This window comes from Hermetia illucens, chromosome 4, assembly GCF_905115235.1.
Source record: "Hermetia illucens chromosome 4, iHerIll2.2.curated.20191125, whole genome shotgun sequence".
In the NCBI taxonomy this organism is placed as follows: Eukaryota; Metazoa; Arthropoda; class Insecta; order Diptera; family Stratiomyidae; genus Hermetia; species Hermetia illucens.
In genome coordinates this window covers 145,116,490-145,130,474 of record NC_051852.1, presented here as the reverse complement: position 1 = coordinate 145,130,474, position 13,985 = coordinate 145,116,490, and the positions used below count along the sequence as shown (strand labels likewise).

At 35.0% G+C, this 13,985-nt stretch overlaps 1 protein-coding gene across 1 annotated transcript in view; it reads right to left on the bottom strand.

Annotated features, from left to right (window-relative positions):
• Positions 1-525: 525 nt before the first annotated feature.
• The window catches only part of LOC119653550 (homeobox protein 5), a 1,045,448-nt gene continuing 1,031,988 nt past the window's right edge, over positions 526-13,985 (bottom strand). The window contains exons 11-13 of the mRNA XM_038058259.1: positions 11,936-12,003; positions 8,988-9,072; positions 526-3,040 (exon numbers count right to left, since the gene is read on the bottom strand). Coding sequence (XP_037914187.1) covers positions 2,058-3,040; positions 8,988-9,072; positions 11,936-12,003 — 1,136 coding nt within the window. The 3' untranslated portion in view covers positions 526-2,057. The remainder of the gene's footprint in view (positions 3,041-8,987; positions 9,073-11,935; positions 12,004-13,985) is intronic.

Here is a 13,985-nt window from a genome sequence, read left to right as displayed (position 1 = left end):
GAAAGCTTCAATGGATGATCATAAAGAGCGTGTGGACGTCAGAAGAATTCCCAGACGCCTACTGAAAAGCAAAGTGGAAGGGAAACGACCCTCAGAAAACAGATATGAGGCCCCACCGGACAACGCAAATTACACGCTGCTAGGTCTCCGAAATTGGAGAACGCAATCGCTGGACCGAGAATAATGGAGACGAAGGCTTCAGGAGCCCTATCACTGACAAAGGGTTGTAGCGCCGCAGTAGGAGTAGACAAAGGCAGCCGCTGGAACATTGCTGATGATGATCAGGATCATGTCAAAGCTGACTACGTTGTGCAACATCTGAAAAGTAGCTCATATTTTTGGGATGACATCCCTACCTAAGGTGCAATTTTTAAATTATGATCAAATGAAAGTCTTTTTGAATTTCTCTTTAAGAACGGCGGGCATTGCAAGTTAAAGCCTTCAGCGCCAACCAAGGTTATTATACGAGAACTTCAATGGTTTTCGAATTGGATAAAAGCTGTTTACACCAATTAAATGATCCGGGAAACAAAAATGTTTATAATCCTCAATTTTAGTTTATTACTTTTAACATAGCTAATGGACAAAAGAAAATTAAGACAAAAAAAATTATCCAAAACTGTAAGCTTACCTTCTCATTATTCCTCATTTACTTTCCAAAAGTGCATAGTCCAAATTTTTTAATTTTGTCTCAGTGTAGTTTATTTTAACTTTATCATCATATTCAAGTATATCAAATAAAACAAATCAATTTACAATTTGGAATAAAAAAAAATTAGGCGTGTACGTACGTAGAAACAAAAATCACTATAAATATAACGTTCCGTTTCTATATATATTTATATATAGAGTATATATTACATTGCCCTTACATTCCTACAATACCTACAATATTTACAAAACAGTGTTATATTTATGTATATCCAATTCAAAAGTAATCCTTTTTCATCAAATTCTAATCTTAATAAAGACTCCTATTATTATCTCATGTTGTTGTTCGATCTTTTTTCTTATTGTTTCCTTTAATAAACATCTCGACCTTTCATTGATACTTCTCATTATCTAGAATTATATAATTTAGAATAAAATTGATTCGAATATCTTTTCTTTCATTTTGATATAGAGTAGTTTTTGAATGAAACTTTTATGATGAAGTATATGTTAAGTTAAATTATTTCATTTAAATTTTACATATGTGATGAAACCATAAAAATGTAATACGCTATTTTATGGACTAATAATAATTATAACTTTGATAGGATTTTTTTATTTTTTTCCCATGTCATTCACTTACTCTTATACTTTTCAAATTCCATATCATTCATTATCATATCGCTTATAACATTACATTCAAGTTTTACACACTTTTACATCGATAAAACTAGAAAGGATAAATATCGCAATGAAAATTATTTTCGAGATAAACAGAAAAGGTACTAGGTACAACGGAGTTATTATAGTTTTTGTGTCTATTAAGGTGTAAAAAAATAGACACAATTTATTATGAGAATTGAGAGAGATTCGTATTCAATTTTTATAAATAAAATAGTTTTTGCAATAAATATATATAAATTCCAAATAATTAAATTAGAAACCATTTTTTTGTCCATTTTATATCACAACTACTGATTTCTGCAAAAGTATAGGAAATTCAATGGATGCAGGAGCACTTTTGAAAATATTATTTCAGTCACAATTAATTTTGATGTTTCAAATGGAAGCCCCGCCGTAACAATTGTTGTGAACCCAAAAATTGATATTTTGACCTTAAAATAGTCCTCAGAATGTATACCGATTTTCTTTAGATCAAATACATATTAATAACTAATTTTCGTAATATTCCACGCCTTCTAGTTCCATTCGCAGTGTTATACTCAAAAATTACGTTTTGAATTATATACGATTGCGAGAAAATTGTATAAATTGTCTATAACAGAAAGTAAATAGAAAATAAAAGGCTAGTTCTAGTCAAATTATACTATTGAATGAAAAGAATCTAAAAATAAATAAAATTCCAAAAGATACGTTTAAACGTTAAAAAATATCTCAAATTTCATTTATAACAAATACATGCTAGTACCTTTTGCTGTGGTTGATGCCGAATGATCAATAATATTAGCGCTACTCGCACTACTATTGCAAGGAACCTGCGGTTGTTGTGTAGAAGAAGGTACAGAAAGTGTAATAAAATTTGAATTACAATCATTGTTATTACTATTACCAGCCGCATTTAATGAAAATAGATTTGTATTACTATTAGTACTATTCACGCCAATGATGCTACCATTGTTGGCGGCGGCTAATAAATTAACAAAATTATCAGTTTTTATAGATGTACTGTCGTTGTTGTTGTTATTATTATTATTACTGTGGTGGTGATTATTAATGAAAAGATTTTTAATGCATGTCGATGTTGATGTGACATCTGTTGTATCAACTTGTGCTACTGTTGTCCCTCCTACTGTTGCAATCATTCCCGTTGATCCTAATCCTGATGATGGAGATGATGAGAGAATTGATGAAGTCGTCATGGACTTTGATGCCAGTATATTTGCTGCAGCTGCAGCCGTTATTGTTGATATTGCTGATTGTGGTAGTGATGATAATGATGACGATGATGCTACTATTGATGACGGTAAGAGCATTGATTGTGGAGCTGCTGTTGATGGTAGAGACATTAAAGTTGGTAATGTTTCCGTTGTTACTGGTGCTGTTATTTGTGGTGTGATTGTTGATTTATTCAAGAAGTTATCGTTTTTATGGTTATAATTATTAAGATTATAATTATTATTACTTGAATTAGTTGTGGTAATGGTATTACTATTATTATTACTGTTCGTCACGCAACCAATATTATTGTTATTATTGGGATTAGTGTTCACTAATTGTGGATGTTGCGTTTTATATATTGTGGCCATAACATTAGCGGGTGGCAGGACAATCGGTATGTGATAATATTTACATTGTTTACGTTTACATTGACCATTTGCATGATCACGACACACAGCCACACGTTGATCACATACTTCAACTTTGTCGCCTGTAAACAAATATAAAAAAGTAATTTAATTATGTGCTTCAAGATAAAGTCAGTTTCACTTAAATATAAATAAGATTTAGAAAAGGCAGCAGCCTTTGCTATAGTTTAATTATATTTTTCTGTTCACGCCTTCATTATGAAAGAAAAGATAACGAAAATTAAAAAAAAAAAAAATAAATTTAAAATTTTGCAATCTTTTCTTTTTACTCGTCTATGAAGAAATATCTTAATCAAAATTTCTTGCTATGCGTTAGCTATAGAAGGCATTTTTCGTGCTCACCTATATGCCCATCTACAGTTCCATTTGTGCAAAACCACTCCGTTCCGAAGAGCCCAATTAATGCTATGGAGCCAAAGTTCTGATTTACAAAGGATAACAGCTTCCCCACCCTATGGCCAATTTTTTTTTCAAGTTTCGAAAGAATTGTTGCTTTGTTTAGTGTCTGCAACCTGCGCAACGTCGACAATGTGAATTGTAGGATATATCGAGTTTGATGGAATGGTCCCTTATAGATTAGTACCTGGTGCAAACCGCCATGATCCTATACGCATTTGTGCGCATGGGCGTGTTATAGGAGGGCCAAGTCTTCGTCGATTTAGCACAGGTGGTGAGTGCTCGCTATCTTGAATCGTAGGCTGTTAAGTAATGTAGGTAAATTCTACCTTTCGCTGTCACCAGTGAGACGCCGACTGCGTCCACCGATGGACTGTTAAAAGCGGAGTCTCGCCTGGCGGTCGATCAGGCCACTCATTCCTCTCTACGCTCCCAAAACCGGGGGTGAAGAGGAGGGTAACTTTGAGCAAGCTGCTCAGATTATTCAGCGCATCTCTGCACTGCACCAGCTTGGACTAGTCCCTAAGTGCAAAGCTTTACCGGCCTAGTTGTCGATAGGAATGGCAATGCTACGTTAATATTTCGAATCATGCCCTAGCCATTCACAGAACTTCAATATCACTAGTAATTCCACTTTGAAAACAGGTGAAGGTGAATTCAGGAGAACTGTACGATGCGGCTGTACTGTGTATATCTTGAAAAACTCTCACACTAATTATAAGGGACATCTTGAAACCGTAGGTAAAGAATACTGTATCATAATTTTACAACATATCGCGGATCTCCTACCTTACCCTGGTTGGAAAGCATAACATTTATAGTGTACCTCAGTCAGCCCCCCATTGGCAATTCCCAGAGTTACCAAGGTATTTCATCCAGCAGCTAGAATATTTTTAATATGGAGATCTAGGGAGAAGACGTACAGGAGGCACATTGAGGGCATCTGCCGGGCAGAGCGCCCATAGCACTTGCACATGACGTTCTTGAATCCTGTTAAGTGTGGTTCTGTCATATTTCTTGCTCAACGTCAGCCACGACATACTACAATCGTACGCTAAGATGGGACGTACTGTTGTGTACATCCAGAGAACGAATCTTCGGTCCGAGATACAATTATCTTAGAAGGTCCTTTTGCAAATGTAGGAAGCTAGACAGACCTAGTTCTGTGAGTAGTCTTCCATTTAACTTTGGATCCAAGATCACAACCAGATGCTTCACATTAGAGAAAAGTGCCAGTCTTTATCAGTTTATTTTCGGGAAGTAGAATTCGGGTTCTATTGGCTTGGTAGTGAATAGCACTACCCCCGTTTTACTTGGACATATACTGAGTCCGCATCTTGCACCCCACAGGTAACTCTTTATTCAACTCACCTCCCATAATTTCATTCATAACGGAGGGAAACATTCCTGACAACATTAGAAAGTAAGGTATATCGACTCTCTCGAAAATGTACATAAGCACGATTTTTAGTAGTTTGTGATATCGGCGCGGCCGACTGAACGGTTACATATTTCAGATGAAATGAGTAGACGAGTGTAAGATAGTCACAATTACCAAAAGCAAATAAAATCATAGGGCAATATTGAAGAAGGAGTGAAGGATGTTGAGGAAACATATCTGAAGAGGAACACAGAGTTTATTCTCTAGAAGTTCCAGATGCATGCAGGGTTGAGGTAGTAAAGAGGTTCAAGATTGGGCCCATGCCTTAGAATCAATTCGGGTGTGATAAATGTTGGATACCAAGAAAGTGGGAGAGAGTAGTTAAGAAGGGTTCGTTTTTTGAAGTGACTAACACATCGACTGTGGGATTATATAGTGCCAACTTACTTAAAGAAATCGATTTTAATAAGGCTTTACTGCGCATTTTGAAGAAAGAAGTATTCTCGGGGGATGAGGTACGTTAATATTTTGGCTAAGGATATATGAAGGTCGTATGATCGTCGGTTACAAGGTAGTGATAATGTCGAGGATGGACGATAGGATAGTGCCCAGAAAGGGAAATAGGTAAGCATGATGATTCCAAATCGCCAGCTTAGGATTGTCCACAGTCATGGAGATATCCATTATAATTTGAATTGACGCAACTTCTGACCGAGCATGGCGGCTACCGTGTATATTTACATAATTTTAGATGTGATGATTCCATCTTCTGTCTTTAATGTCTAGCCCCAACGGGTGTACTCTTTACGTATCGTAAATTGTACTGCTGGAGGGAACATCTTCAGTTATTCCTAAGTGAATGACTAGAAACGGTCTTTCTGGAAATGTTCGAATCCTAAAGAGAATAGAATGCAATAGGTGGAATTAATTGCTTTCAGGAGAAGCTTTGAAAGGTAGAGTACCTATGAAGGAGGGGCATCATCATCATCATCAACGGGGCAACACCCGGTATCCGGTCTAGGCCTGTCATAATAAGGAACTCCAGACATCCTGGATTTGCGCCGATGTCCACCAATGAAGGAGGGACATCAAAGGAATAACTGTGACTATACCAGTAAACCGGTAGGGCTGCACTTTGAATTGACGATAGCGGTGACACTTCAGCAGTTATTCATTTGAGTATAAACGTTGAAAATAGGTTGTGAAATTTTTAGAGAAAAGGAAGAGATTAACCCTTATCCAATGTTGAGACAAGTTGCGGAAGGAACGGAAGGTCACGAAAAACTAAACACTTCCTGTGACACAGTTGACAAACCCGAGGATAATAACGTAAACAGTGTAAAAGAAATGACTTCTTTGAATTATGGATAGATAGGAAAACCTCTGCGAGTCTTTAATTCCGAAGTCTTTTTTTTTTTAACAGAAAATTCGGGTAAAGTCGAACCAATTGACAGAGGGAGGGCCTTATTCGTAGCATAGTCCGGAAATTCAAAAGGATAGAGATTAAGACAATGAAGGATGCATGATCTGAAGGATACCAGATTCGGGAAATTAACTTGAAAGCTTTGGTTCTAACTACCCATTGAATAAGCGAGAAAGATAGGTAATTCGAAAGTGTAGCCTTGGAAGAAGAGCTTCACATTAACTTGAAACAAGTGTGGCTGATTCAATTCCTGGGAACTACCTGGAATTCAGTTTAGTGAGGTATTTCTTTGAGGCACCCAATCTCAAAATGAAACGAGTATTAAACAAATTGATACTATAACATATACATTATTTCTCAAGGAAAGGAACAATTGGAATCCCGGTTTAAGCTCCCACGACGACGTAACAATAAAGTAAATTATGAAGTACAGTTCAAAGTGTTACTAACAAACGTTTCTAGCTTCTTAATGACTGAGCTTCACTAGAAGATATGCAAAACCGATACTTGCAAGCTTGTCTACTAGTAGGCAAGAAAGAACTGGGCTATGTGATGTGGTTACTAGCCGGTGCTAACTGGAATAGTCTCATCAACTATAGTAAAACGAAAGCATTTCGGACTTCTTACGATGAAAAGAGGGCCACGAGCCTCGTTAATGTGATAAAAATGTTTCCAATGGTAGGAAGTCTTGCGTGTATAGAAGTCAGAAGACACTATCTTAAGGCGCTCCAGCGTTGATTGCGAAATGAAACTGCACTGTTTGACAATGAATGGAGTTAAGCGCATTTTTCAAGTCACCAGAATTATTCTAGATGCCTTGGACTTTATAACAAAGGAGCTTGAACATGCCTTGAAGGACCGGATGTGGGAGTTGATAGCCTGTTGGCCAGATGTTAGGTTGGCGCGTATTGGAGAAGGTAGCCTGTTTTCGGTATCACTTTAGGTCCAGCTTCCACCTGATAATCGAACTGGTGACTTTCCTTTTACTGCTTTGTATGGAGGAGAATTCGGAATCGGAGCAGAAGTCAAATAGACGAGAGAATATTTAATGCCGTCTTCTTCCATTTCTTTAGCATTTTATATAGTTTCACCCCGTCCATTTTCACCAGCGACTAGCACTGTTGTCATTCCTAACAAACATTTAGATGCAAGTCTTAGTATGAGAAATGTATGGAGCATGCCAGTTATGTAAAAATACGTTGGACTAGTCCCATAGTATTGGTCAGCAATAAGGGATATCAGGTTTTCTTTAAAGTTTGAGCGGGTCCTGAGTCCATATATATTGACAATGGGCCGGACGAATTTTGTAAGACAATTACTGATGGTCTCTTCCAAGGGAGAGGGAACCCGTCAGACTCTAGCTCGGATCTGACCTGAGAGCAGTGTGATCGTGAATGGTTTCTTGGTTTTATTAGCATTTCACGAGTTACCCTTAACCTGGATGAAATCCTCAGTCCGTTTTCATAAAGGGGGTGATATGTGGAATCCTTATAATCTGCATAAATGATTACTGAGGAGTTGTAAGGCCGTCACTTAGTCACTCAATTCAACTTTAAATGAAAGAAAACGGGTTTCGTGTGAACCTCTCTCTACCATCAACTTCATTAATAACGCAAACATAATTGGGTTCATATAAAACCAATTTTTTTCGTTGATGAAGGTGCAGTATATTTTCACTATATTCTAGACCAACCGTAGGCCTCAACCCCTTAACCTTGAATGTTCCTGCCACTGCCTGAAGCCTTCCACATGAGGAAGGAAGCTCCAGGGAATAAACCGTGTAGTGTAAGTCGTACGTTAGGGGGGCACCATGGAGGAGCTATTTTTAGGTCCCTATCAGCCGCATAATCGATTTTCCTCCTTTTCGACTTACTATATAGCTCTGTCCTACCGACTGACAATTCCTGGTCTCTTGAAGCCCCAATGGCAACTCAATTTGTTAACTTAGAGGGTAGGGGTAGGTGTTTTTTATATGGGGTGTTATCCTTTTTTCCCATTGTCCTCTCCTTCCTTTTACGACAGTTAAATGGTTGTTGGCAATCTTAGCTCGTTGATCATGATCGTGGGTTCGAGAGCGAATTCTCGTCATGGACATTCGTGTTTTTCTTTGTGTTCGTCTCACCGCTGAAGATTTATTATTAGCACAACGTGAATACAATTAGTGTCTATATGATTAGTAGCCCACTACAAATGACGCAATATAATAATTGAGAGGAGCTCCAAGGAGGGCACCCCTTTTGAGCAAAAAGAACGTAGAGAAAGGTTAAAATTAGCCCATAAACATATTCTATATGAAAATTGGGACAATGTGCTTTGGTCCGACGAAGCGAAAATAAATATATTTGGGTCAAACAGAAAACACAATATTCGGCGTACTGGAAGCGAAGCACCTCATCAACATGGTACCTCACTAAGAATGATGGAAAAGAGAATACAGGGTCATATCCTGAGAACAGAAATGGTATCTTATGCCGACGAGGAAATGCCAATAAAATGGGGGAAGTTCACGCAGGACATTAATCCAAAGCGTTCACCAAAATTGGTGAAAGCTTGACTGTAATCAGACAGACCTTGTGAGGTGTAGGAGCTCATAGGCTTAAAAGTAAGATTAAATTTTGCGGCAATTAATGTACAGTATCCCTCATAGTGTTTAGATTAAACTTGTTGCTTCCATGCCTATTTATCATATAATTGAATACAGCTACAAGGCGATTGTCCAATCTTTTATAAGTTAGTTTTCTTATAATTTAGAGTATAGTATCATTATAAAATTAGATATTCAAATGAATAAAAATAATCTTATACTTACTTTCCATTAAATGAACGAATCTACAATTTAGCCGACTGCACATAGATCTATTAAAATCTTGGCACACCGGGAGGGTGTCCAGTAACTGATTTGGATGAGAAAAAAAGAAAAATAAGAAATAAATTAGTACCAAGAATCTAGTGAGCTAAAGGTTATTATATAAGACTTATTTCTAATAATAAATTTAATCTCTCTCCTTTCCTATATAATACAATCCATGAAATTATGTTGAAATAATTAAATTACTGAAACATATTATCAATGTATTTAAATTAGCTATTCCTGCGTATTTTATAACCATTATTGTCACTATTTTTCATGTTTTCTGTATTTTCTTAAATAATCTTAAAATGGTCTGAATGTCAAGGTTATCTAAGGTTTCCATTTGTTGTTGATTTGAAATGGATTACATTCTATTTACTCTTTTGGAATATGCGGTTAAGACGTAGATAATTTTTCAAATTTATCTTAGATATAAGCTAAATTTTTTAGGTAGAAAATATTACAGCTAACTTAGCTAATGTTTGAGAGAGTATTGAAAGCATAAGCGTTTTTAAATGATTTTGCTTATCTAAGAAAGTTTATTCAAAAAAAAATGTAGGCATGTCAAAAAATTACTATTTAGTGGCGCTTGATTCATTTTTAAGCAAACGGAAATTATCAAATTTGATAAACCAAAATACCACAGTATGCAAACAGAATGCCAAATTCCTTTGATTATAAATGCTATAATTTAAGGCAGTAGACATTTTGGTGGCGCAGAAATGAGAGCTACAAGCTTTATAGAGTGATTAGAAAGTATACTTTTTATTGTCAATTATTTTTCGTTTCTTTAAGTGTTTTTTTTCTTTTCTTTGATAATAAAAATAATAAATGCTTGAAAAATTAAAATGAACAAATAGCGATCTCTTTTCTTTTCAATCAAAAAAAAAAGTAAAGACATAATCGGAACTCACATTATTCAAGTACTTATGGTCGTGTAGAGTTTATGTAGAGTATCCTAATAGGAGGCACTAGAAGGGATGCGAATTTTATTTGGTTTTTGTTTTTAATATGTTTTCGAACACATTCAAAAAGCGATATTATATCTCACAATCAAAGGGCTTTCATCACAACTTATACAAGAAAATTATAATTTTCTCAAATAATAAAGTAGCTTTTGGGAAAATTAAATAAAATAAAGTAAAATAGTCATCATACGGCATATATTCACTTGAATGGCATTAGAATGCAACATAAAAGTTCTAGATGAAAGTAAAACCAAATTGAGACCAATTGAATTGCATAGTTTCGGCTTTTCTTCGAATTTCGAAAATAAAGAGATAAAAAAAATATAGTAATGAAAGTAGAGACAACAGAAGCAGCACACATTGCCAAATACATATATTTTATTATGCTTGCTTTTCTTTTAAGAGAATAGTAGAAGTGTTGATTTTTACCTAATCACATAAATTATGCCGTTCAATAAGATAGGACACTGCGAATAATATACACCTGTCTCCGGAGGGGCTGAAAATTTAACGGAATGTTTTTTTTAGTCAACATCGATTTTGATTTTTTGTATCATTGTTTTTTAGTTAAGATTCTAATTTGACATAAAATCAGCCAATTTTGGTTTTATGAATTTTACTGAAGATTTTTTTTTTATAGTTTGTAGTTGGAAAATGGATTAGATTTAAGTGTTAAATAATATTATTGTGTTTGTGAGAACGCCGAAGGTTGGATTGGTGAGAAGTTCAATTTTGAATTGCAAAGGGACTTATTTTGAGCATTGTTTTTAAAGCTTTCGTTTGGCATTAATGGGATACTCTTGTGATAATTACTCAATATCAGCAAACGAACATTTGAAATTGAACCTCCCAGCTTATCTCTACATTGTAATTGAACATGTAATTCTAAACATTTAACCTTGGTTTAAACCAGAACACGTTTGGTATTATGCACTAATTGCATTAATGTAACGACCAACTTCAGACGACATCTAGTTTTCCATAAATTCTAAATTGTTTCAAGGAGAACTCCTAACATTTATCAGCTACTAGATTTCCTAGGCACTCCACTATTTGAAACCACTTTAAGCAACAAAAATTGAATTTTAAATTTCATTTTTAGAAATATTTATTCATTTATACGTTGATTGTTGGATAATAAATTCATTTGAATATTAGAAATGACCTGGTTTGAAAATTATTTGCAAATAATAAAAAATTATAGACTATGCACTCTTATATCAGGAGTATTTCCACTCATCACTATAATACGCCACTCTCATTTCTTTAATTGATAGCAAAATTAAAACAATGCAATCAGATTCTTTGATTTTTGCAAAATATAAAGCCAATAATTTGGTAAGCTTATCTCTCCAAAATGTCTACTACTTTTTTGACACTGCCTTATCCTAGAAGCTTTGTAAAACCAGTTTAAAACCCCGAAATATGAATCAAATATAGAAATAACTTAGCTCCTGGTGTATCTATGAACCAATCGATAAATCATTGAATTTATTTCAAATAATGATTTTTAATGTCCAAAATTTGTCAAATTGTTTAGATAAATTTTTTGTAGATATGAAATTAAATTGTTAAAATTTATACAAATCTTTTTGTGAATACATAAATTATTATTATTATTAATTAAACCATTGCAGAATGGTATAAATGAACCCATCTGGTATCAGGGTACCAACTTTTGTTTAAAATCCTTTTTAAAAAATTTCAATGATTCTGATTATTAGAGCTCTCAAAACACTATTAGAAATACACACCCTTGAACCTAAATGATCAAAATTTTATTTCACACACAAAAAAGCAGAATTAAAAATATATTTAAAATATTTTCAATAAAAGCTCCTCAATACTTATTTGTAAGTTACTTCAAACATTTTTCGTTTCAAGCTTTGCAGTTTTGAACACATACTCCTCATCCTAAAGCAAAACAAAAGGAAATACCTGTCCATTGGAATCAGTGTAAATAACGTAAGGAGCATTAGGCGGTACATTTGCATTATTCCCTAGAGCTAGTTTGATACAGTTTTGATTTCAATTTCATTTATAAAAATCCATCAAACCGAAAATACACATACGAAAAGCCATGAAGGTGACACGTTAAATCGATTATTTCAAATAAGATTAATTGATTTTCATTTATTTAAAAAAAAACATCACATATAAGTGGTATCATTGCCATGCAAAGCATACATGTTATATATCAAATTAAAACAAAATACATATTTGGATAATTGATAAAAGTCCGAGTAGAGAAACATAAATTGTTAGTTAACGAGTAATTGAAAGTGTATTACATTTTATAGAAAGTAAATTGTTTCATTGAAAATAGCAATTATACGAAATATAATAATCGAAATCAATTCCATAATTGTTTCATATCATATGAATATAAATTAAATATATGAATGTGTATAAAGTGAAAGCCGAACGAATTGCAAATAAGGGAAATAACATCATCAAGACCATTTTCCGAGGATTGATTGCAAACATATTCGTAAATAGATGTGTTTTGTGGAAGGCATGTAAATAAACCATTGAAAAAGAGATAAAAATATTATATTGGAAAACGTAAATGAAAATAAAAAGATACATGCAATAAATTTTAAGAAAGTATACATTGATATAAGTATGAATGTATGCGTGAAGAGAAAATATGCAAATTTCAAGCGAACTTTTTTCATGGAAATGCAACGTTTTGTGGAAATCAGGTGCTTTAACAGAATCGAGGTTCACCTATCTACCTATTAGTAGTGCATGAAAGCGTACACTTAAAATGTGGACCAAGTTGACGCGGATGCACTTTTTCGATTAATTATGGCTACAAATGAGCTATTTGGGGTGTTGTTCGAAGACGGATCGCATTTTCATCCGATATGGCTTTATAATCCTATATTTGTCTTGAAATTTTTATTATTCCCAAATTTACCGCAAAGCAAAACGAGCCAGCGGTTAACATACATAATTGCAGTAGCACAATTCAAAACTTAATCCCAAAATTTAGAAAAACCAGTTCAGCAGATCGTTGACCAGTGGCTGCATACCATACCAAATAATGCAGCTGTCGATGCAGGAAATATTTCTAATTTTTTGGAAAACAGTTGGTCACTCGTAACTTGCTTTTTCACAAACCTGAACTCAGACCAACATTTAAACGTTGGGGAAATAAGCATTTTTAAAGACAAAAAATGTTCGTCTTAGCTTCGATCATGAAAATGGAAACTATGACAATTTGTTAGTTCTCTGCCAGCGAGTTGGACACACTCCAAATGCTGACATGCCCAACGGCATTCTTGGAGGCCGTTCTCGGATTAATCCCTCTCCATCAATTCAGGCAAGGAAGGCGATCTTCAGGATAACCGGGATTATCAGTGAAGCGAGGGTCTGCCTAAATCAAAAGAAGATTGATATTCATTTTTGGTGATACTCCGAATTGTGAATACCAAGGGATAACATGGCAACGAGGTTTCACTTTGATAAAAAGGTTGTAATACATTCGAGTAATAGAACAAACTGAAAGAGCGTGGTTTTGACATACTGCTAAATCAGTAACTGATTAATTGGTACAGTTACGGATCCCTCACAGCAGAGAGAGCGGGCGCTGGAGTCATTGGTCCAAGGAAAATATACTTGGAACCATGGGTACGCATGCTAGTATATTCCAAACTGAAATATACTCCATAGACCGATGTGCCTCCAAAGGAACTAGAGGGATAGTTGGGACAGAATATTGCTCTTCTGACTGACAGCCAATTAGATCCAACCAAGTGATATCCAAACTGGTATGGGAATGCCATCAGAGACTGAAACTGACGCTTCGCCCACACAATAAGGTCTGGATACTCTGGGTTCCAGGCTATATTAGGTTGAAACGCAATGAGGCATGGACGAACTGGCCAGGAAGGGAGCAGTGACGCCTCTACTCAAACCAGAACCATTCTGCGGAATCGTAAACGGGTTCGTGACTATAACATTAAAAAGTGAAGAGGAACAG